This window comes from Epinephelus lanceolatus, chromosome 18, assembly GCF_041903045.1.
Source record: "Epinephelus lanceolatus isolate andai-2023 chromosome 18, ASM4190304v1, whole genome shotgun sequence".
In the NCBI taxonomy this organism is placed as follows: Eukaryota; Metazoa; Chordata; class Actinopteri; order Perciformes; family Serranidae; genus Epinephelus; species Epinephelus lanceolatus.
In genome coordinates, this window is record NC_135751.1 from 39,977,167 (window position 1) to 40,001,149 (window position 23,983).

At 42.5% G+C, this 23,983-nt stretch overlaps 1 protein-coding gene across 9 annotated transcripts in view; it reads right to left on the bottom strand.

Moving 5' to 3' along the window:
- Positions 1–23,983, bottom strand: part of plppr2a (phospholipid phosphatase related 2a) — a 186,440-nt gene that overhangs the window by 23,183 nt on the left and 139,274 nt on the right. For 8 of the 9 annotated variants that reach the window (XM_033645929.2, XM_033645930.2, XM_033645926.2 and 5 more), the window contains one exon: positions 18,421–18,609. In XM_033645929.2, coding sequence (XP_033501820.1) covers positions 18,421–18,609 — 189 coding nt within the window. Of the gene's footprint in view, positions 1–18,420; positions 20,580–23,983 lie in introns of those variants that run through there. The other variant, XM_033645933.2, reaches the window with a different exon arrangement.

Here is a 23,983-nt window from a genome sequence, read left to right on the forward strand (position 1 = left end):
CCTCTTACCAAAGTAAAACCTCTTCATCGCTGTGTTGCAGCATCACTAATCCCTTTCTTTTCCTCTTTCACCTTTTATTGTTTCGTCCCTCTGGAAGGAAAAGTAGGTTATGAATTCTTTGTCTTTCCTCTTCCATTTTTATCCTGTCCAATTGCTCGCCCCCCTCCTAAATCTGCTCTGTTACATTCCTTAAAAAGCTGCATCAATGGGACTGCAAGCTGTTTAATGTCTCACTGTGTCTCTATTATTCTGTTTGGTTCTCCCTTTGTCTTTGTCCTGTCACATCTTTTGCTTTTAATCATTTATTCTGTAATCCTCTTGATCAGTGAGTCTCGAGCAGGGGTCCGGGCCCCTCAGATGTTTGATGGAGTTCCAGGGGGTCTCCAGAAAAATGGGTGATAGTTTATTTTCACAGTTTAATTCATTCTAGAGGTGAGTGACAGTCGGAAGACATGGGGCAAGGATGTGATGTGTCATGAAGGCAAAAGTGTTAAGAAAGAAAGAGGTGCCCTTGGCACAATGAGGTATACACTTTAATTATTTTGAAACAGAATGCACTTGTTTTTGTTTTTACACAGTTCCATGTGGCTTTTACCTGCATGGATTAAATAAATAAATACATTTAAAAAAGATATCCGTGCCCCGTGTGTTTCTCCCGAAAGAGTCATAAGAGTGCCGTCTCTGATCATAGGTGTCATGACCTCCACACTTACCTCCTCAACTGCAGTTAACAACTATAGAAATCTGGTCTTAATCAAATTCAACAACAACAACAACAACAACAAAAAACTTTCAACCTGAGTGCCCTGAAGCGAAATCTTATCAAATGGGGGTCTGTGACCTGATGTGTATCAATTTAAGATCAATTTAAGAACGGCTGCTCTTGATCACAGAGTTGGGGTCAGCCACTAACCACAGGCTCATCTGATGCACGTACCTGCGTCAGTGAAAGGACCAGGGTTGAATACTGGGAATTTGCTGAAAACTCTGCTCACTTTTCCCAGGAAAAGCTGAATGAACCTGCGATTTTCAGGCTGTGTGTTTTGGTTTTGGTTTGTTGGCTTCAGAAAAAACAGCTTTTCCAACTTTCATTAACGTTACAATCCTCAGGATTTGCACGACATCAGCTCAGTGTCATTTTTGATACCACTTATGGTCTGCATTTTTTCAGAATTCACCATTCAGTGTATTTACTAGACATTCTGTATCCACCTCTTTATAATGTAGATTTCATGGTTACTGGCGGAGTCCGCCATTCTCATGCTGGATTCAAATCGCCCTCTCTCAGGCCACATCCACACTAACACGCCTGAAAACACAGATCACATGAGTGTTCATGTACACTGGGCACGGCTGTGCTGATGATAAACAGGAAGGAGATTGTGTATTCTGCAGTTGGTTGCTTAATTACCAAAGAGAAAATACCAAAATAAAACAAGACCAGAGATTTGTTTGCTTGGACCAACAACGATGGAACTGTTACTGAATGTTACACATGAGTATGAGGAGGTCCAGGGGGCAGAAAACGTGTTGGGAGTTGTTACAAAGCAAATACAGCCACACTGTCAGTGATAACAGCCAATGGGAAAGGAGTACCACCACATGAAGGATGAAGCCACAAAAGGTATTTAGACATAGCCGTAATGTTTTTACTCAACACAACATAACAACTAAGACCATATTTGGAAGCAAACACGTGTGTTTTCAAAAGTCTCCATTCATGGTCATCCAGACTAAAATGCAACTTCATGGTTACAAACCAAGGGTGGATTCACACCTGTGGTTCGGTTCATTCGGTCGCACCTGAGGGAAAAAACATGATCGATTGTTGCATTTTAGTTTTGGTTTGGTTCCTGTTCCCAGTGACCTTTTGCAAATGAACCAAAAGGCGTAAATATGAAGTTGATTGGACAGTTTTGGCGTTCGTCATCCTGCATCATCAGGACCCATGTGGGGAAATTCTGGTGACTGACAGACGTTCATGCAGCAGCACTGTAATGCTTCTAAACTGTTTATATTTGTGTTCTGTAGTTTCACAAAGAGCTAATGGAGAAATAACTGATTGTAAGCATTATTAGGAGGCTATTATTAGAATGCAAATCAATAGCATCTTATGAATAATGACTAACATAGACAGGGTGAAGGAAGGCATCTTGTACAGTAAAGATTCAGGGCTTCATACTGTCACACACTTTTTAATGGAAATAATGAACAGACAAAGTACGGAGTTGAATACAATGGCGGCAATTTTAACAGCTTTTTAATCAGGGGAAATACCCACACTTATGTGCATATGTGTTACCATGGTTACATGTATGCATTAGTATAAGTAGGTTATGGGATATACGTGGCTGTTGAAGCTGAACTCACATATCTGCTGTCATAATATCCTGTGGTTGGTTCGTTTTCTTTCACACCACAAACGAACCGCACCAGAAGAGGACTGAGACCCACCTTTTTGAGCAGTCTTGGTTTGGTTGTTTGGTCCGCACCGGGGTTTTATTGACCGCTCAAATGAACCGCACTAACAGCGCAAAGGAACCTGAGTTCGTTTTAACCGAACCCAACAGGTCAGGTGTGAAAGCACCCTAAGAAACAAAAACAGGGTCAGCAGTGTTTCAAAGGTCTCCGTTTTAGGGTTTGGAAAATGCTGGAGTCGTGTGGACGCTAGGCGTAAATGTTTTAATAGTTGTGTGACTTCACATTAAAAGCATTAAACTAGTGAAACTTTTATTGTGAAGTTGCATTTCTGATCAAATATCTGCTCAAGTGTTTGCTGTCGTATTGAACTGCACTTTCTGTTACCACCATGAACCACAGGTGGAGCAAACTCAAGCAGGACTGAAATCTTATAAATCTCATCCTGTAACATTACCATGGAAATGTTGCAGTCACATACAAAGTCTGACCTTGAAGCGCCTCGAGTGAATGTGTGAACGCAGGCTGTTCAACAAGTGGCTTAATCAGGCGTGCGGGCCTCCATCCACAAATCAGAGTGCAGAGCAGCCTTCAACAGAAGCATCAAGTACACAAGTTCGCCCTAATGTTACCACGAAACGTCTCAACAGAACAACATACCAAAATGGCTGCATTCAACAGCTTCTTCACTGCCAGTGCACACAGTAATAACCTCAAGTGAGCACTGTGCAGACGGACATCTGCTCCAATAACTCAGACATATCAAAACTGTTAACACAGAAAAACACTTCACGCTGACTGTTCTTGTAAAAGACATCACGGATTCTGATGAATATGAAACATCTGAGAATTAAAATACACATTTCATGACTAATCATCTGAGGCTCTGTGTTTAAAAACAAACTTAATTAATGACAAGACATCTGGAAAACTAGAGAAATGTTCTTGTGAAGTAATCATTTTAAAGATCATGGGAAAACCTTCAACCTCAGACACTCATCCATCTGTTTTATCTCCTCGACTCGTCACAGAGCGGAGTGATGTTCTGCAGGGGACTCGTGCGAGTGTGAGAGACATGTCCACAGCTACACACAGAAAAAACACAGAATTTGCTTCAGTGGCCAAACGCAGAGATGTAAGAATAGAGGGTGGCGAGCTGGGATGGTCCCCTGTTGTGAATGCAGATTGGGCGCTGGCATTCGTCAGAGATCTCTGAGGTGCTGAGTGAAGCGTGGCAATCCACCAGCCGCACAGGACCCCTGAGGTGTCTCTCCTCTCTGCCTGACTGAAAAATGGATCAAAGCTAAGAAGCAGAAACGACAACCACTGTTCGGTCTAATCTCATTTCACAGGAATGGGTGACTTCTGCCGAAACCACTAGATAGGCAAACGGGAAGGCATAAACACTCTCTCTCTCTCTGTCGATCTCTCTCGCTCTGTGTGCTCTGTAGCCAATCAGGGTGATGCAACACCCGCCTCAGGCCCAACAGCAAAATGGTTCATGGAGCAGGCAGCTCCACTGTGAACGCAGAGTGAAAGAGAGGAACTGGTTAAAGGGATAGTTCGGATTTTTTGAGGCTTGGTTGTATGAGGTATTTATTCATAGCCAGTGTATTACATACAGTAGATGTCAGTCAACACGCCCCCAGTTTGGAGAAGCAGACAGGAGTACTGACTCGGAAGCTGAGCAATGCACTGCTTCGGATGCGTGCAGCAGAAAAACAACTTTTAGACACCTAAAAATATCCACATCAGTTACAAACTAAAGCTGGGCATGCACTGTGCAATTTCTGACCTGATTTTTGAGCTACACAACTAATTTTAAGAGAAGGACCGAATTTCAGCTTCCTCAGGCGTCATTTGCTGTGCTCTTGTGGGGGGACTGATCATGGCCCAATCACCTACTCCTGACCGACCACTGGATACTCGGATGTCAGAAATTTTGGTCAACTATTATCAGGCATGTTTGAAGCAGAGCAAAGTCAGTGCCTTTCTTCTTACTCATTCAATCGTACAATGAATACCTCGCTAGTATGTTTGTGATGCAAACTTGCTAAAGTTTTTGTGTGTGTCTCAGTCAGAGATTTCCATTTTGGAGAAAAAGCCAAGAAAATCCCAAACTTTCTATCATTAACCCCACAACAGAAACTGGCAGGTCTCCTACTGTAGGTGAAGGGACAGCAGCTCACTTTGGCAGCTTAATATGTATCTGCATGCCACAGCCTGAAGGACAACAACTAATATGTATTTTACTTGCAATTAAATAAATAAATAAATAAATGCAGGGTGCTTTATTATACTGTAATCAAAAATGGGCTGCAGCTGTATGATATAGAACCTGTACACAACACCTGTAGATTAAATATGTATATGTATTTATTTATTTACTTTATGCGTGGCAATAACATAGATTTGTTCATGCCAATAAAACTATTTGAATAGAATTAAAATGAATTAATATTGACAGACAGAGGGGGGAATTCAGAACATGGACCTTTTGAAGGTCCAGTGTGTTGGATTTAGGGGGATTTAGTGGCATCTAGTGCTGAGAACTGCAAATCGCAACCAGCTGAAACGTTTCCAACTTAGGATTCCTTAAGTGTTCGTTGTTCAGGAGGTTAATACCAGGAGCTGAATTATCCACAGAGGTCTCTTCCTCTCCAAAACAAACAGACCAAGTGATTTAAAACCAGTAAAACCACTGAGTAAACTAGTTTCACGTTGAAAAAAATCTGCGTTTTTCCTGCACTGCTTGCAGCAGCAGGGCTTCTTACTACAATGGCTGATGAGAAAACGAGAATGGCCCTATCTAGAGCCAGTGTCTGTTCTGGGCTACTGTAGAAACATGGCAGTGCAACATGGCCATAGACGAGGATGCGCTCCCTATTTAAATATAAACAGCTCATTTTAAGGTCTCTAAAACACAATGATTCGTGTTTGTAGGTGATTATACACTAAAGTAAATTCCTACACACTGGAGCCTTTTAGCCTTTTTTGGGACCTCTGTCAAACAAACTTTTACCTGCCTCGTGAGCTTTAAAACGAATCTTTACTGACAATTGTCAATAGTCAGAATGGTTCACAGGGGCGGACGGGCCCTTTAATTGTTTATTTTATTGTACAGTGTGAGCACATTTGTCGTGAGCTTTGGCTATACATCGCAGACAATTCACTCGTACAGTGGAAGTTTGAATTAAATAAAAACATTCCGAAAATGGGATTGAGGCAGTGGTAGACCAGCAGCTCCAGTGTTCTGTGAGATAAATTATTGTTTTTGTTAAAGGAGTCTGGTTGCTTTGATGATAGCATAGAAACAGCTTCAGTTGCCCCGTTGGAAAGTGAAGTGGTAAAAATAGCCCTAATATAGCGTTCACTTAAGCTGACATTGATCTTCTTAGTGTCTAAAATACATTTCCCTGCTCCACAGCAGAACATTGCTTAGCTTATGTGGTGGTACTCCTGCCTGCTTCTCCAAACTGGGGGCGTGCTGACTGACATCTACTGTAGCTAATACACTGAAGCCCACTTCAGAGAATCCAAATCATCCCTTTAAGGTGACAGGAAAAGAAAATGTGAAGGAACAAGGAGACTGTTTGATGATGCTAATATTAAAAAGGCGTGGTCATGCAATCCTACGCTGGCTGCTCGGTGCGGGTGATTATTATCGTGAGCAGTTAGATCAGAGCCATGATTGTGTTCCAGGCAGAGAGGAAAGTGTGCAGACTGTGGTAAATTATCCTTCAATAGGGATATCAGCCCCACTGATAGGCAGAGCAGATAAAGCCACTTTAATGTGTGGTGAGGAAAACAACACGTACCTCTTCCTTCCATGAATAGAATCCCTATTAGTTTCTCTTGGGCTTTTTCTCTCTCAGCCCTGATTTCATCATTTTATTTCGCGATGGGCAGCAGGTCTGCTATGTACATCTATTTTTTCCGATAGCACAACTTTCATTCTGCATTAACATTGTCTCTGCTGTTATCACATGCTCTTCTCATTTCCCTTTCCATCGCAGAATGATGAACAGAAGTCAAGGGGCAGAGGAGAGAAAGCCTTCACCCGTCGCAGCCAGCGTCACAGCAACCCATGCCCCCCTCTCCCACCATGGAGCCCACCCTGCCATCTGTCTCATTAACCTGGGTTAGCAGCACACTGGCCTAGATTGTGTGTATGTATGTATATTTGCAAAGGAATTATGACATGCAGAAAACAGACAGTAAAGAGGACTAAAAGGCAAAATATTAAAAGAGAAAGAGACAGAAAGGCACTGATCCATGTCTGTGCAACTGTGCATGAATGTGAGAGTTTTCTGTTAGGGCTGGTGTGAGGTCACAGTTCCTGTGGGTGAGGCGTAGCACAGTTTAATGTCAGTCCAGTGACATCACGGCTGAGGATGGGAGGACACTGACAGGACACTTCTGTGACAGTCAGTTAAACATGTACAGGGTGTCTGAAATGTGCTGTGGGGTGAAACATGGGACAAATGCAAAAAATGCAGAATCATATTCAACCCACGTTTGAGCTTTACTGACTGCTGGTCATCGTTAATTCAGCCAAGTTGCCAGAAGAAAATGTCAGCATTGTACGAGCATTTCTAAAGTGACTTAATATATAAGCTGGTTTGTCATGATAGGTGGAGGGGAGGGTGGATGGTGTGACTCAAAGGCAAGACACCTGCAGACCAACACACAATAAAACCGGTTGTTTTTTTGGCATGTCAATTTCTTGTTGCACTTTATCTTTCTATTCTGACTGACTTGTTAATGGTTAGTACTGCCCCCGCAGCTTGGCAGGTACCGTGCCTCGGTATCCCCTCCTCCTTTGATCACAAACTGTCATACTACGTCACTTTAGAAACACTAATATGGTACGTATGAAATGTACAGATGTAAGGTGTTTGTGGTTTGCAGAAAAGCACAATATTAACATTTTCTTCTGGTGACTGTGCTGCTTGTTTTGACTCCGTGGCTCGCCCATAGACTGTATAAACATAATGACATAATCACTGTGACGTCACCCTTTGGTTTGTGAACTCCTATTTTGGGCCTCTAGTTTGGTGTTTTGGCCATCGCCTTCCTGGGTTTTTGGAGCCAGAAGTGACCATATTTGGCAGAGAGGGTGGAGATAACACTGACACTAGCAGCTAGCTTGGTTAGCATGGTGCATTTACCGCTATGGTAAACTGTGATATTGCTAACGCTGAACAAAAATTTTTTAGGAGACCGTTTACTGAACATTAACTGAAAAGACGCTAAAATAGCAACAGGCTGAGCCTATTCACCTTATTTTTCATGGAAACATGGAGGCAAAAGAGAACGCAACCAGCTTCCGTTTTTTTGTGCGACGCTTCCGGTCCAGCACTCTTGACCACTGTGTAAATGGGAATCGCCTTGTTGTTTACCTTGTTGAGTTTAGCCATATAAATATATATATATATATATATATATATATATATATATATATATATATATATATATATATATATATATATCACATTTTTCACGTCACTATATCACCATTTAGACTAATCTGATGTTTGTAAAGTCTATAAACACAATGATTGAACAAACATTACTATTTCTGTGTGCATGTTTTGTAACAAGGGTATCGTAGATTAGCTGGGCTAACCGTTAGCCGTTAGCCGTTAGCAGTGTCTGTAATAACTCAATAAACGGTCCCTGAAAAAATATTTTTTCCAGCGGATGTCTTAGTTACAACATGATTGAGCTAACTGGAGTAGTTTCATGTCGTATCCGACAACGGGAGGCTTTTAACAGATGATGTCCTGATGTTAGCTTTGCTGCTAGTGTTAGCTGTCCCTGTCAGCTGCAGCCACTGATGCTTTCTAGACATCGTGATTTCCTATAACTGAATAAATACCACACATAGCAACACAAAACTGCTTTGCTAGCTCAATCATGTTGTAACGGCTGGATGGTTGATGCGTACATGCTGATTCGGGTGCTATCAGAGCCGATCCGCGCATCACTATGGCTTAATGATCAACTCAGTCAATTAAAACAACCCGTCCTGTGTTAGGAGTGTATGTCGCTGACAGAAAGAAAGAAAGAAAAGGAAAAACAAAAGACAAGCAGCGTACACCTCACATATTTATTTATCACAGTTGCGCACATGTTTGGCTGGCATGCAGACGCACCGTCTGTGTGTCTGTATGTCGAGGGTGCGAGCCGCAGCTTGAGCTGCTCAGGTAGAGAGGCTGTGTAGCCCGGTGTGTTTTTTCGCTGATTCGGTTCTGCAGGTTCTCTGCTGGTACACTGGAGACGGGGATCAAGCAGTTTGTCTCACTCGGGATAGATTGTGCTTTTTGGGTTCATAATTTTTGATTGACATGTGATTTATCCGCATTTAGAAGGAATTATTTTTACCGGCAATTACCGGATAACGGAAACGTGGGCACAGTTATCTATATAAAATACACAGACTAACTAACTGACTGATTGACTAACATAAACAATTGAAAATTGAAAAAAAATAGCTTGCACCGTTAGCTCCGGTAAGGGAAAGCATGAGGGAAAGCGGCTGACTGGAAGTCACGCACAAAAACACGGAAGTTGATCACTATTTACTTCCGTGTTTGAAAATAAGGTGGATACTCCGTGAATCTGGGGTTACGCCATGGTTATGTTACCTAAACAATGTTGTCACTATGGTAGTGACTTATGATCTGATGGCACCCACCTGTCACTACAAGTGACCACGCCACTTAACCACTTACTTATGCATAACTTAAAGGGGAAATAATGTTTTTTTCAACCTGGGCCCTATTTTCCGATCTACTTTTGTCTAAATGAGTGATAGGATGTTCAATATGTGACATGTCTCCAGTACAAAGCTAGGGCTGACCTGCCTGCAGCCTGTGAGCGCGCGCTATATTAAATAATAGGGCACTCAGACAGCGTCAAACAACAATTTTGACCAACTGGATCTGGATGAGCCATTTGAATTTGATGAGCGCCCGTATTTATTTGAACAAGGGGTACACAGACGTACATGGACGCAGAGCTCATTGAAACTGAAGAGCGGACGAGGAGAGAGAGGGAGCAGCAACAGGCAGAGGAACATGTCTGAATCCAGCTAAAGGTAAACACACACGTTCATTTCTCCTTTCCGTTATGTTGTCAGATAATTATACTAACAATCCGAGCCTATCTGTGTGAAAAAAATGCACTTTTAGTGGACGTATTTTGACGTTGTTTGACGCTGTCTGAGTGCCCTATTATTTAATATAGCGCACGCTCACGGGCTGCAGGCAGGTCAGCCCTAGCTTCGTACTGGAGACATGTCACATATTGAACATCCTATCACTCATTTAGACAAAAGTAGATTGGAAAATAGGGCCCAGGTTGAAAACAACATTAGTTCCCCTTTAAGCCCCAGTAAAGTTGTAATGGAGGGGGAAATTAGCTACAGAGACCAAAACTGTTTTTTATAAATGGGTTTTAAGGTGTAGCCAGTGGCTTTATCTGTGATAATAAATCATGTACTAATAAATGAAAAGTCAATTATAAGCCATTGAGCCAAAGAACAAGTTTTGGGTTGCCAGATCATGAAAAATTTACAACTCCCTCACAAGTGAGTCATTAATCAATACTCACATCATTATTACAGAATTAAATGAGTAATAAGGTGGTGTTATTGATTGCTCATGATTGAGTTTATATTTATAAAGCATCAGTGGACTTATAAGTTGTGATATTGTGACATATTTGTCATCTGAAGCTAAACTGAGCCTGCCTGGTGTTCTCCACAGCAGTGTCTTAACTCTACATGTGGGCTTCACCTGGAACTGAACTGGATGAGTAAGAACAAAGCTGAAAGCTGACATTTTTCCTATTTATTAAAATAAGTATTTGTTTCTCCCTGCGTGTGCCTTTTATCTCAGTATGACTTCAGTCACATTAAAGACTTCTTCCTTTTTATCTGAGGAAAAGAGCAGGAAGTGGGACAGAGGAACTGAATTTTGATGCCTTCCTGTGCAGTTGGAGTCTGTGTGATTATCACTGCAGCCACAGATTGCAGAACAGACAAGCTGAGAAGATCACAGTTCACAGCAGACATGTGTTAATTGGAAGGTGAGACAAACAACAGGTGTGAGGAGAGGTCAGAAAGGGCAAGGCATAACGTGTCTGAAAAGGCAGAGGAGGTGTTGATGAGCATGGAGACAATCTTGGAAAACCCACAGACGGTGGACGGGGTAAACAGGAGGAACAGTTGTAAAAAGTGCTATCAGATTTAAGTTGGGAATACAGCAGATTTCTAGCAAGAGAAAAAAAGGAGGACTAAACACAGATGAGGCGAAAATTGCACAGGCAACAGAGGAATGGTGATGAATAGAACATGAAGGCAAAAAGGTCAGCATGGATGAGACGCAGCAGCGTAAGGAAGGTTGTGGAGAGAGGACACGCAGCAGAGGTTACGAGAGAGAGGATGACAAAAAAAACACAGATCAAAGGAGGGATTCACAGAGGAGCACGAACACACATCTGCACACACACTGTCAGATTGAATCTGTGCTAGATAAGCTAATTCATCTCAGACTTAACTGGCTTACAAGCTCCATTAGGCAAACTTTCAAGATGCCCTCAAAATGAACCGAACTCAAGTGTGTGGCTGTGTGGAGAATTTCCAGTGTCACTGCGGCTGCTGCCTTTCACTGAAATCTGACTGAATCGTACAAGCATTAAAAGGGAAATGGATTTTCAAAATGTTCTTGATTTCTTCTCTAAACAAACATTTAAATGAATGTTTTGAATGCAAACAGAGAAATGTGTGACTTGTTTTAACGGTTCAGGTAAATCTCTGATCTTATGATGAATTAATGTAATTCAGCACAAATTCATTGTTTGCAGAAGCTTAAAGGGGACCTATTACGCTTTTTCTTTTTTCTGTCATATATGTGGTGTTACAGTGTTGGATGATCAGCTGGGGCAAATTTGACAAATCAATGGTGGGACAAAGCTGTCAATAATATACACTCAACTACTCCTCGAGCCAGGCTGCAGCTTCTACAACTCAAGGTATTACACAGAGTCCATCATAGCAAATCTCGACTATCTGAAAAATAACCTAATATTAGTCCACACCCATTGAGTGCACAGTTGCCCACGTACAGTTTCACATAGATTGACCACGTCAATGAGTAGAAAAACGTGGGACAGACAGAATGACTGACTGACAGTTTCTGTGATTATGTACAGCATACCATACCATGACTTAGTCATACCAAAAATTAGAAACAACAACAACATTGGTCCACAGGGGGAGCCACAGCGATCGGTCACATTTTAGCCATTTTGAAGCATTTTTCTGTTGTTATAGCGCCACCCAGGTGCCAATTAGAGTTAAATTTCTCCAGTCACCTTGAGGCGTCCTGTTCTACATATCTACCAAGTTTAGTAAAAATCCATATGGCGGTTAGGCCTAGATAAGAAATGAGCTCTCTAGCGCCCCCATTTTGTTTGATGGGGTCAATAATGGAGGGGTCCCCTCAGATTATGTGTGGTCATATGCCTACAAAGTTGCGTGGTGATGGGTGAAACCCTTGAGATGTTATACACCTTTATGTGATGAGCCACGCCCTCCGCAATATTCATTGCCTTATAGAAGCTCAGTTTTAGTAAGTTTTCCAACTTTTGCCAAGAGGGAACTTTAGATATTGGTCCCTAGATTATGTTCACCCAGTTTCATGCAGATCGCTCAAACTTCCTAGGAAGAGATCCATTTGAAGTGTTTTTCAAAAAATTCAAAATGGCGGAAAATCTATATAAGCGGAAGTTATGGGTTCTTGAGGCAAATGTGTTCCTCATGAGGAGAGGCATCTCTGTGCAAAGTTTCATGTCTCTACCACATACGGGGCATGAGATATGCCCATTCAAAGTTTGACATTTCAGTCAGTTGCTATAGCGCCCCCCTTTGGCCAACTGATGTAATATTGCTTCATTCACATCCTCCCATGACCCTCTACCACTGTGCCAAATTTCACATGGATTGACCAAGTCAGTGAGGAGAAAAACGTGGAACACACACACACACACACAGTTTTCATCATTATATAATAAGATTGTGGACCAGTGTGACAGGAGCCACGCCTCTTCTTGTAATTTGAGTCATATATTCTTCTCCTGCCCTGGACTAAATAAATTCTGGACTGATGTTTTTTTTATACAGTCAGAAATATTAGCCTATATAATATTTCCCTTTAGCCGAGACGTCACATTTTACTCCTGTTGAGTTCGAGAAGTCTGAGAAAACAAGTTTAATCAAGCTTACATTGAGGTCAACTACCAACAGGACTTTGTACTGACTGACTCTTTGAATCATACACCTTTACACACACTTGACCTCCACGCCAAATATCAGCATCCTAGGGCAAAATCTGTGCCTGCCAATCAGTGGGGAAAGCTGCTGGCTGCAGCTCAAAAAAGGGCAAAACATGTACATAAAGAGAATGAATACTGGGTACTGTGACCATGCTCAGGCCTGACATGGTTCTGGTGTCAGAATCATCAAGGCAGGTGGTCCTGCTGCACCCTGGGAAGATTCAGAGGAAGAACAACAAGTACGAGGAGCTCTCAGGCGAATGCTGAAGCAATGGATGGAAGACCTAATGCTACCACATGAAAGTCGACTGCTGAGGATCTGCTGGCCAGTCGCTCTACAGGACCCTCAAGTTACTGGGGATCAGAGGACCGCACAGCTAGAGAGCCATCAGGAACATCACTGATGCTGCTGAGAGGGCATCAAGATGGCTGTGTAAAATCACTGGATGTAAAAATAAATAAATATTATTAGTCTCTCTGTACATATATAACAAAATAAAGTGCAAAGTGAAAACTCTAGTAAATACACTACACACACACACACAAGATACTCCAAAGTAAACTTCAAAGAGACAGACCTTTCTATCAGGTCAATAAACCTTGTACCTAAGTGCCTCCAGCTTTTGTTTACCTCTGTTTGAAATCAAGAACCTGCTGTTTCAAAAGCGACCATGTATTTTCAGAGGTAAACTGCCACAGTTATCACTATAAACAGAAAGCTTGACGGGCGTAGCAACAATAACTACAGGCAGCAGGATTAGCAAACGTCAGTCAGCAGTGTTCATGGTGGAGAGCAGGTGAGGGATCGTGTCCTTGTCACTGTAGCTGTGGATACTAATTACTCAGGACTCTCGAATTTGAGTTTGTTGCCGTATAAAAGGAGACTCTGAATAATGTAAGTATCTCCCCATATCTCTTGTTACACTGCAGGAGGAATATACACATCCAGCAAAGTTATAAAAAGGCACATGTACACACATACTACAAATGTGACTAACGGACTGAGGTGAGAAGATGTCAGCTCCCTAATCTTGTGTTTCAGTCTCTAAGCAGTGGATTGGCTCCTTGTGCTGAAACTTCAAAAGGTGATTGATGATTTTAATTAGATGTTGGGGCCCTGCTGGGAGCTGTCAGTGAGACTTGAGTGCCCTCTTTTGGGCTTGGAGGACTCTGGCACTGACCCAGATATTTGTCTGGCTGATACCTTCAGTGACTCGGCCAGGCGGGGTTTCTGTATTCAGCACTATAAAGACAGAGTTGAAAGATCCAAAGCTCTTACCTGAGACCATATAAAAGCTCACAACTCTTTTTGTATTAAAGATGTCCGGCTTTTGTGCTGTCCAGCCACTTTATCACCGAACTGGAGGCTCTGATTTGCTGCAGCAGCACCGGATAAAAAGAGATCAGGCTCCTCGGGAACCAGAGGCAAATGGCAAAGTATATTTGAAGCAGACTGGTGCTATCGCAGGGAGTTACTGCTGCAATTTACCTTGCTGCTTGTTACACACACATACACACACACACACACACACACACACACTGCAAAGCCTCTGTCAGCACAGGTTAGGGCAGACTAGCTGGTGTAAGTAATGTGCTCTGACCCAGATCAACTTCTAAAGTCACTTAGCCTCGGATAGGGCAGCTTTAAAGGTCTGCTGGCTCTGGATTAGTGTAGCTTTGCACAAAAGTGTACAACTGCTGAATATATCAGTGAGATAAACATTAATGAAGCGATGGTGCAGGTTTTTAATTTAACTGTAAGAAATTAAACCACATTATCAGGATGAACAATGCACTGAGTCCAGTATCTAATTGTTGTATTAGTAATTTCTTGGAACCCTCCCCTGAGACACAGACTTACTGCTCTCTGCATGAAACCAACAAGACCTCAAAATTAAAAGCAAAAATACACCTTTGTCCGAGCCCTCGAACAAAGACACACAGCAGCACCGTCTGATCCGATGCCTCCGTCTGCAGCACAGCATCATCTGTGAGTGCCTTCAAAAACCGTCACAGCTGCAAAATAAATCTGTTTTATGATGTGACCAGGGTTGGAAATTAACTTTTTTGTCCATCTGCCACTGCGGCTGGCGGGATCCAAAATCTTCCTGCGACTCAGTAGATTACCATTGTGATTTTTTGGCTGGAGAGTGAAGCTAATCCAGCAGCCATTTGAATATGTTATCAGCATTTGTCTGGTGCTAATTTCCAACCCTGGATGTGAAAATGCTATGTTAGGGTTTAGTTCAGCTTAAGCACAAACACGACCTGGTTAGACGGGAAACACGGTGGTTTGGGTTAAAGTAAGTACTTTGTCAAGGTTAGGGGATCATTATGGTCATGCTCACAGCAACACACTCTCACTCTGACCTCGTCACATATTGACATTTGGTCACGGACTTTCCATGTCCTCATACCACATGCAAGGTACCCTGGGTGTGTTGGCTGTTGTTGTTCTGGGATGCTGTGTCAAGTTCTCTTCTTTCAAGATACACTTCACAAAATGAAGTTTCACTACACTGAAGCTATCTCCAGAGGAATGCAGCAAGCTAAGCTACGAGGAAATGGAAAAAGTAGCTCACTACTTGCAAAGCTACTTTTATGCATGTCTCTGTCTCATCCTCTTCCAGTCGGCTCTCTGGCTCTGTCACTAATTCAAAAACAGAGTTTCAAAATATATTTTTCAGTCAATAAAACCATGATAAATAAAAGACAGTAACATAAACAACTAGAAAAGCACTCGGAGAGCGCAGACCTCCGCCAAGCAGCTCGGACTTCTCGCCATTTTATTATTTTATCCACTTCGCTTTAACCAATCACCACCAAAATTTTATCATCTGTTACTTGTCCCATTATCAACCTTTCCTGAAAAAACAGACAAACAGACCAACGCCGGCGAAAACATAACCTCCTTGGCGGAGGTAATGAAAATAACAGACTGAAATTAAAACATATCTTTTACAGCATGTCCCTATATCTCCTCTTGTCCTTCTTCAAACTGTCCTCTGTCTCTCAGCTCTTCTCTTGGACCTTGTTGTGTCCATTTCTTTTGTGTCCACTGCAAATCCTCTAAATATTTACTATATATTTACAGTCTATTGGCGAGACGTGAGAGATGCATCAAGAAGTGCAGTGTAGCCAATCAGAGGCAGAGTAGGGCAGGTCTTACAAAGAGAAGCCAACAGCGAAGCAGCATGCAGAATAAACTGGAGGATTAGTATGTGATGTCATACAGGAAGTGCTTCCCTCACCTACATGCTTTGGTGTGGCACTGGCGTCAGTCACATGACTTATCCTCAATTCTGTTATCTTGACTTTTATCCAAACGTCTGCAGAAAAAACAGACCGCTGCACTTCAGAGCTTTTCCTGGGAGAGAGCTTGGAACTTTTATGGACACTACTGAAAAGCTATCTAGCTCAGAAAGTAGTGACGTCACCACCACGCTCCTGAGAAATGTAGTTAAAATTTGTAACATCGCTACTGTCTAACGCTGTGCACAAGTTACCTTACATCGTGTACTTAGCTGACATCATGTCGTGAAGTTTATAAACCTCACCGACTAGTTTCAGAGTGTCACTTAAATGGCTAATTTGTAGCGAAGTGGAGGGTGGAGACCAACTATCCACAGCCAAATCTGATCCCAGCAAATGAGTATTTGTCTTCAGTGAGTTTGTTTATGTTGCCTCAAAAGATGTGTAGAATTCCTTTGGAGTATTATTACTGGAGTATCTTTACTGCCACACATCTTACATCTTTTGCTTGTTCCTGTGAGCTGCAGGCATCTTCCGGTCTGATCGCCGGTTATGTGATTGGCGACTGCAGCGTGTTGTCCCGTTGTGTTTCTCCAAAAGTTGATTCAGTTTCATAGTGATGAGCGAGTGCACCATTATCTGTATCTGTTCAATCAACTAAATTATCTGTATCCATACTGGTAGGGGGCATGCTCTGATACAGAAATGGGTGGGGTCTAACCAGGAAGTTAGTATTTTAAAACCTGAAATTGACATGAATTGATTAGACGTTGCTTTATTTATTATTTATTGGAAAGCTATTGACAGACCAGTCTCAGAATTGAGCTTCAGACTATTTTAAATCACAAAAATAAGGGAATTACTTTATTTATTTATGTTTATTAAAGTGGCTATTGGAGTAAGAACAAAATATGAATATAAACTTAAACGCGAGCAGCACGGTGGTGCAGTGGTTAGCATTGTCACCTCAAAGCAAGATGGTTTCTGGTATGAACCCAGGGTGGGGGAGCCCTTCTGTGCAGAGTTTGCATGTTCTCCCCGTGTCAGCGTGGGTTTCCTCCAGGTGCTCCAGCTTCCTCCCACAGTCCAAAGACATGCAGGTTAATTGGTGACTCTAAATTGTCCGTAGGTGTGAATGTGAGTGTGAATGGTTGCCTGTCTCTGTTGCAACTTTTTGCTGCAGGCATCCCCTGCATCCACGTCACCACAGCCTAGACCCACTACCCACATTCAAACAATAGGAGGTCATATTGTCTTGCAGCAATGCCTGATTTGGTGTGAAAGCAGCCTGATGTTTGTGTTTCCAGACTGGCTGCAGTGCATGTGTTCATGGTGTCTAACTGCGGCTGTTCACAACTTTAACCACGTGTTTATAACTGCAAGTGTTAGTCCGTGCGCCTGTCTCTGGTGCTCTCAGAGGTCATATGTGTGGTTTTAAGTCACTGGTAAATCACCTATTCTGGCGCTCAGGTATGAGGACGTGTTGGCTACGACCTTTCTCCTCACCATCAACTGCTGCACACAGATCTGTGTGTCTAAGTGTCAGATCCTCTTGTCTGTGCAGGAGGTGCAGGCTGTGGTTTTGTCTGTGTGTGTAATCAGGTTATTAGTCTGCTCTGCGTTGTGGCTGCAGGCTGGCTCTGTCTGTGGTGTCTTTTTGTGGTCTGTTGGGGATGTAAAGCTGTTGAGGTCTGTGTCTGTGCTCCCAGTCAGTGCCAGGTGTTATGCATTTCACGCTCACTGCCTTGCGTCTCACTTGGGGTTCGAGCGCTAACCTCACACACACACACGCGTCACACACACACAAAAACCCAGAGCAAGCCCCCTCCTCCAAATTGTCTTCCTTTGTGCTCATTGTCTCGTCTTCTCACCTATCATCTTGAGTATTTTTTTTTTTTCAGTAAGCATCTGCTGCCTGCCATTATCACTCTGCCTCCACTCCAACTTCTGCACTGTTTCTTTCGGCTGCTTTCTCTACTGTTTCTCTTTTTCACTGCTCTTCTGTCTGCTTCTCTTTCTCTAATGACCTGCCTGACCATTCCCATTACGTCTCTGTGTGGTCCGAGTTGATTCTTGTTTCTGTTTTCCCTCCACACACACACGCACACACACCTGCCTGTCAAGGCTGGAGGGGGCAACCTCCATGCAGCTTGCCAATCTGCTCACTTTATCAGTGGTGCAGCACACACACCAGAGATGATTCATCACAAGACTGCAACAACGCACAAATCATACAAAGTAGAAAACAAACAACACTCACAGCACAAACAATTCAAACACCTCAACTCTGACAACTTTCTATTAAAGCTCCATCCTTTTTCCCACACAAACACACCCACTGACACGCTTCTCTCATGCACTTCAAACACCCTTGACCCTTGCTTCCACACTTATAAATACAACTCTTACCGTGAGGGTGGGGATGGCTGTGACGAGTGAGTAGATGAGCACGGGCGGGATCTTGCTGGTGTCGTCCGGACCGGGGTAGGGCTTAGAGAAGGTCTTGTCGTAGCAGAAGAAGCCCTGGATGTGCACGGGGAAGGTGTCCGTGTACTCGAAGTAGTAAGCCAGCAGCACCGTCCCAGCCATGATCACCAGCTGGAAATAGAACATTATCCCTCCGTTAGGAAGTGAGAGGACGAGAGGTGAAGCAGAGGAGGGAGAGGCGGAGGAGGAGCAGGAGGAGAGGAAGAGGGGAGAGTCAAGTCCCTGTTCCCCTCAGCCACGGGGAGATGCATAGGAAATACAGACCGAGAGAAAGGGACAGAGTTAGAGATAATACGACAAGAGAGAGAAAAGGAAATCTGCAGGAGGAGGCTTCTCTCTTCAAGAGATGAACAAAAAACTGAATAAAAGAGCTCCGCGGCGGCACAAGCAGCAAAAACAAAGAATTGCACAGGGAGCGAGGGAGAGAGATGGAGAGAGGAGAGAGATAGAGGGAGGTGGGAGGGAGGGAGAGAAAGGGGGAGCAGCCTTTACGCTGCCAGCACTCATGAAATCTACTACAGTCGAGCTGTGGGTGTATTTGCAGATACTGTGTGTAATACATGAATGTGTGTGGTGACACCATGTGCACAGGAGAGTGTGTGTTTCTCACATGTGGTTCTCACCATCAGCTGACGTCTCTGCTGAAAAGTTTAATGCCGAAAATACTTCCACTGACTTCAACACCCGTGTGTTTGTGAGCAGTGAGTATTTAACACTTAAGGAGGTGGTGTTAAATATGGAGTCTGGAGAGTCGTCCACTCTGCTCTACCTGCTCAGCACCAAATGTTAGGCGCACAAAATAAGCAACTAGCTGGTGAACATGGTGGAGCGTGAAGCTGCTAAGGAGCCAGATATTTTTCTCATGACTTGATGGAGACTCATGAATACTGGGCAAATGGACAGAAGCACAACTCTAGATGAATGCTAATGTTGCTCTGCATCTGCTGGATGTGTAAATACGCATCTGTTTGCTAACTTTGCTATATAAACTTTGAAAGTGAAACCATGCCAGTGTTGTGTCCACAGCTCTGGGGCTTCATTTACAACCACTGTGTACGCACAGAAAAGGGCTTGAAATGTGTGTATGCCACTCTCTACACATTAAATGGGATTTATAAATTAAACCTAGACGAGGAAATGTGCGGTTATTAAAGAATTAAAGTAACTCTGACCCATGCGTGCGCACATTTTGAAGACAGGAAATTGGCAGCACAGGTGGCGAGGTAGTGAACTGAAGCCAGATTGTGGAAATTAGATGTGAGTATGAGCCAGAACTTTATTCATAGCACCTATCACCAGCTACCATTTTAGTTTTTACATAGTTTTTATGCGTAAAATGGCTGCAGGGAACAAGAGAGTGCTGTCAGGAACACAGAGCGACCTGGAGTCACTGCGGTACTCCTCATCCAGCACATCTTCATCATCTGCACATACGAATTGTGTAAATTAGCAAAGACATCAGGGTGCAATTCTCATTTTTTGACACCCATCTTTAGATCTGACCTTTTTTTTTCTATTTCTGCCTTATCTTTAGTTTGTGACCTCACTGCCCACCAAACGAGAGGCCCTGTGCTTTTAAACCTCCAGCTTACCTACAAGCACCTCGATTTCTGCGTCAGGAATATTTGTTTTTTTGGTTTTCCTTTCCGTCCTTCATTGCTATGATTTACCGTAAAGAACCACCGATCAGCCAGCTCGTGTCTGTGCATCAGCATTAATGAGGTGCTTTGCATTCACCATTTAAGGTTGAGTGTGGGCGTGCAGACGGCGGGATATGAAGCTGGTCCATGTGCGGACAATTTCAGATTGATTTGAGATTTATTGCGCACAGGCAGGTTCACGCATTGTTTTATCAATCAGTATATTTTTTGGCATATGTACATTTCCTTATTTGTACGTATGCAAACATTTAGTCTAGATTTTCCACAGAGTTTTATAAATGAGGCCCCTGATTTCCACCAACTCCTCGGGAAAATATTTGGTTCTTTAGCTGGTAAAAGCTCCCGTTTGTTCACTGCATAGCTCCCAACTTCATCTGCCTGCTGTTTGATGCTGTGCAGGTCATGTACAGTGAGTTTATTAGGGCTTTTCACTGAAGACAGCTGCCTGCTGCTTGAAATGAAGTTGATAACAGCACAAAGACTAAAACAGTGAAGTTGTGGGCTGTAAAAACCAAAACAATGAGCTGAAAGAGACCAAAACTCTGAGAAGAACAGAGATAAAATCCTCTGAGAGTTCATGAATACAGATTCAACCCAAATGCAAGAATAAATGTTGGCACTGTACATTTCTGCAAATTATGGATCATCAAATTTGTTCATTATTATGTACCAGAAAAATATATCATATACATATCTTGGGAAAAAACAACCACATTTTCCGTGGCACTATCCCAGCTGGAGACACAGCGATGTCCCTGTACTCTACTACTTTAAGCTTTGCGTTAGAACACAACACTCGACCCAATCACCAGGAAAAAAACCTGAATCATTGTGCATTTCTGCAAACCACAGATATGTCACATTTGTACATTACTATGTAGCTAGTAACGGCTAGCTTGGGCGGTATCACGATATTACGATATACGAGGGTATTAAAAAAGTCTGACAGTATTTTCAATACCATCAAAAACACAGACACTATTAACCTCTATTACACTATTAACACTAGTAACAGAGGTCAGTCTAGTGCATGGGTAGGCAGCCTGTGGCTCTGGAGCCACATGTGACTCTTGAGCCTCTCTCCAGTGGCTCCCTTCGGCTTTGACCAAAAAAAAAAAAAAAAAATCATATGGAAATTAAGTTGTTTTTTTTTTTTTTTCACATTTAAATTTTTATTAATCAGTGCTGTCGGCCTGAAGTGATTCTGACATTCTCTAATTGTAAAAATGTGCCTCTACACCAATTAACAAAGTTTTAACATTTCTGCAACTAAAATACAGGTCGGTCGTCTTCAGCCCGGTGCCTTTTCCTCTACGTTGTGAAAAATCTTAATCAGTCTGACCAGAAATCGCGATTTTGCTATCACAATAATTAACGCAAATTCAACAAAAGTCTGCAATATTTTCAGGGTCTTGAAATTTTTCAGAAGTACCACATTTTTTTTCGCATTTTCCGGCCGACCGGAAGTCGTTGCACATGCAACGTCATTTGAAACGTCATCAGATGCATCATCAAATGCGCTAATGACATAGCAGTCTGGAGAAACGCTCTGTATTGACATAAGAATTTGCACTGTGTAAATGCATACAATATGTGTTGAATGTATTAAATGAAGATGTAGCTGACATGTTGTTGTACAGTCACATTGTCTGGTTTGAGAGCGACAATATTCACTCAGGATATTTTGCAACGTTATTGGAGTCCATGTTTTGAAACTAATTAAATAAAACTAAAGAAGAGAACTATAAAAACCTGTGCAGCTATTTTTGTAATATTCAGTATGATTATTACAGCAAGTGATTACATGACTTATTTTTTTGGAGATAGTAATTTTAAAATAAAGTAGAATTTTTTTCTCCTTTCTTGATTAGCCACAATTTTTGTAATTTGCCGCAATTTCCCGCAAAATATCCCATAAAAATGCCGCAATTTCCATCGCAATTTTGACAAGATTGGCTGCAAATTCAACGTTTTTTTGCTGCGAGATCCTGGAGGGACTGATTAATAGCTGTGGCTACAGAAGTCTTGAGGCTCCCTAGCTTTGCTCTGGATTCCAAATCCAAAAAAGGAAACGTAATGGAAAGAACAGAATTATACTGCACGTGAAGAGATTTGTTTGCTTTTACTGCCAACTCTGCCATGTTAAAGTTCCTGATAATCATAAATAGCCCACTGCAGTGCCACCTGGTGGTTAAACATAATGATGAATAGATTTAATAGTCTGTGTCACCTTCATTGTAGTGTTCAATTTGTTTAGTGGCTCTGGAAAGGTTTTTTTAAAATTATTTTTAGGCAAAAATGGCTCTTTTGCTAGTGAAGGTTGCCGACCTCTGGTCTAGTGCAACAGTAAGCTACACTGACTGCAAGTTGTATGTCACAGTACTGTTAACAGCAGAGAGACAGAACAGACTAGATTTTTTTAGGGGCTTTTTTACCTTTATTTGATGGGACAGACTTAAGCATTATTTGGACTGGATTAGTTTTACATGGGCACGTGGGGTAATGTCACGTTACCACAGGTCGTAATATTAATGGCCAGTTCGCACAGTAAAGGATAAGACAGTAAAACTACCACAAGTGGGAGCGGTAAATCCATTCACGCACTGCCGTCCCCTCCTGTCGTCATGTGCGTATGACGTTGCATTTAGTAGAGTTCGAGTAATATTAGAATTTTTTTATTTTTTATTTTATTTTATTTATTTATTTTTTTACAATAAATAAGATGCTTTTTGCTGACGCAGTATGAACGTGACACTCGGATGAAAACACCCGTTCTGACCTCACTATAGTGCCAGTTATGACCAACTTCTGCCTCGCTATCTGAGCAATGTTTGGATACTTCAGTGCGTAGTTTTCCACCACAAGAGTGGATCCTGGTCGGCTCGTAGTGGTGTCTCATTCTGGTAACGTTTCATCTCTTCTTCAAAAAGGGTAGGCAGGGAGGCAGCAGGTGCAACACTCTGCCTGTATGTCTCCCTGAACAGGTCGCACATCGCGGACAGCGCAGTGGGTGGTGTTGGCGCAGCGGGCTCCTCCGTCGGGGCCTCTCCCTCCGTCGCTGCGTCCCTCTCTGGCCCGGCTTGTGTGCGAGCCATCTCCACCTGAATGGGATTCGCCGTGATATACAACATTATTGATAGTATTAATTAATTATTAATGATATTCGAATGATCAAATTTAGGTTTGAACTTATAAAAAATATATATATATTCGAATATATTTCAAACTTTGAATTTTTTTTGACAGCCCTAACACACATATTTACTGCTGGTCTATTCGCACAGGATTAGTATTACCTGAGGTGATTTTCCGGGACCCTTTTGCAGAAGGTAAAGGTCGCGGTAATCTTTACTGACATCGTGCGGTAATGATTACTGACATGGCACATTCGGACGGGACTAAGATCTCTGGTAATTATTACTTTACCCCACGTCCCTATGTAAAACTAATCCCGTCTGAATAGGGCTTTAATATGAAAGGGGGAAAGAGAGTGGAGATGACATACAGCAAAGAACCGCAAAAGTGCCACACACAAATACCGTCATATGCTGTGTAACCAGGTGAAGTTCTAGAAAGGTATGAAAACAAAAACAAGACACCACACAAGCCTAAACAACACTGTGGTTAATGTGAGGATGGACCATTTATTTAGTCATTCCTTTTCTGTAACTGCTTATCCTGTTGAGGGTTGCTGCTGGCTGGAGCCTATCCCAGCTGACACTGGGTGAGAGGCAGGGTTCACCCTGGACAGGTCACCAGACTATCACAGGGCTGACACATAGAGACAGACAACCATTCACACTCACATTCACACCTACGGACAA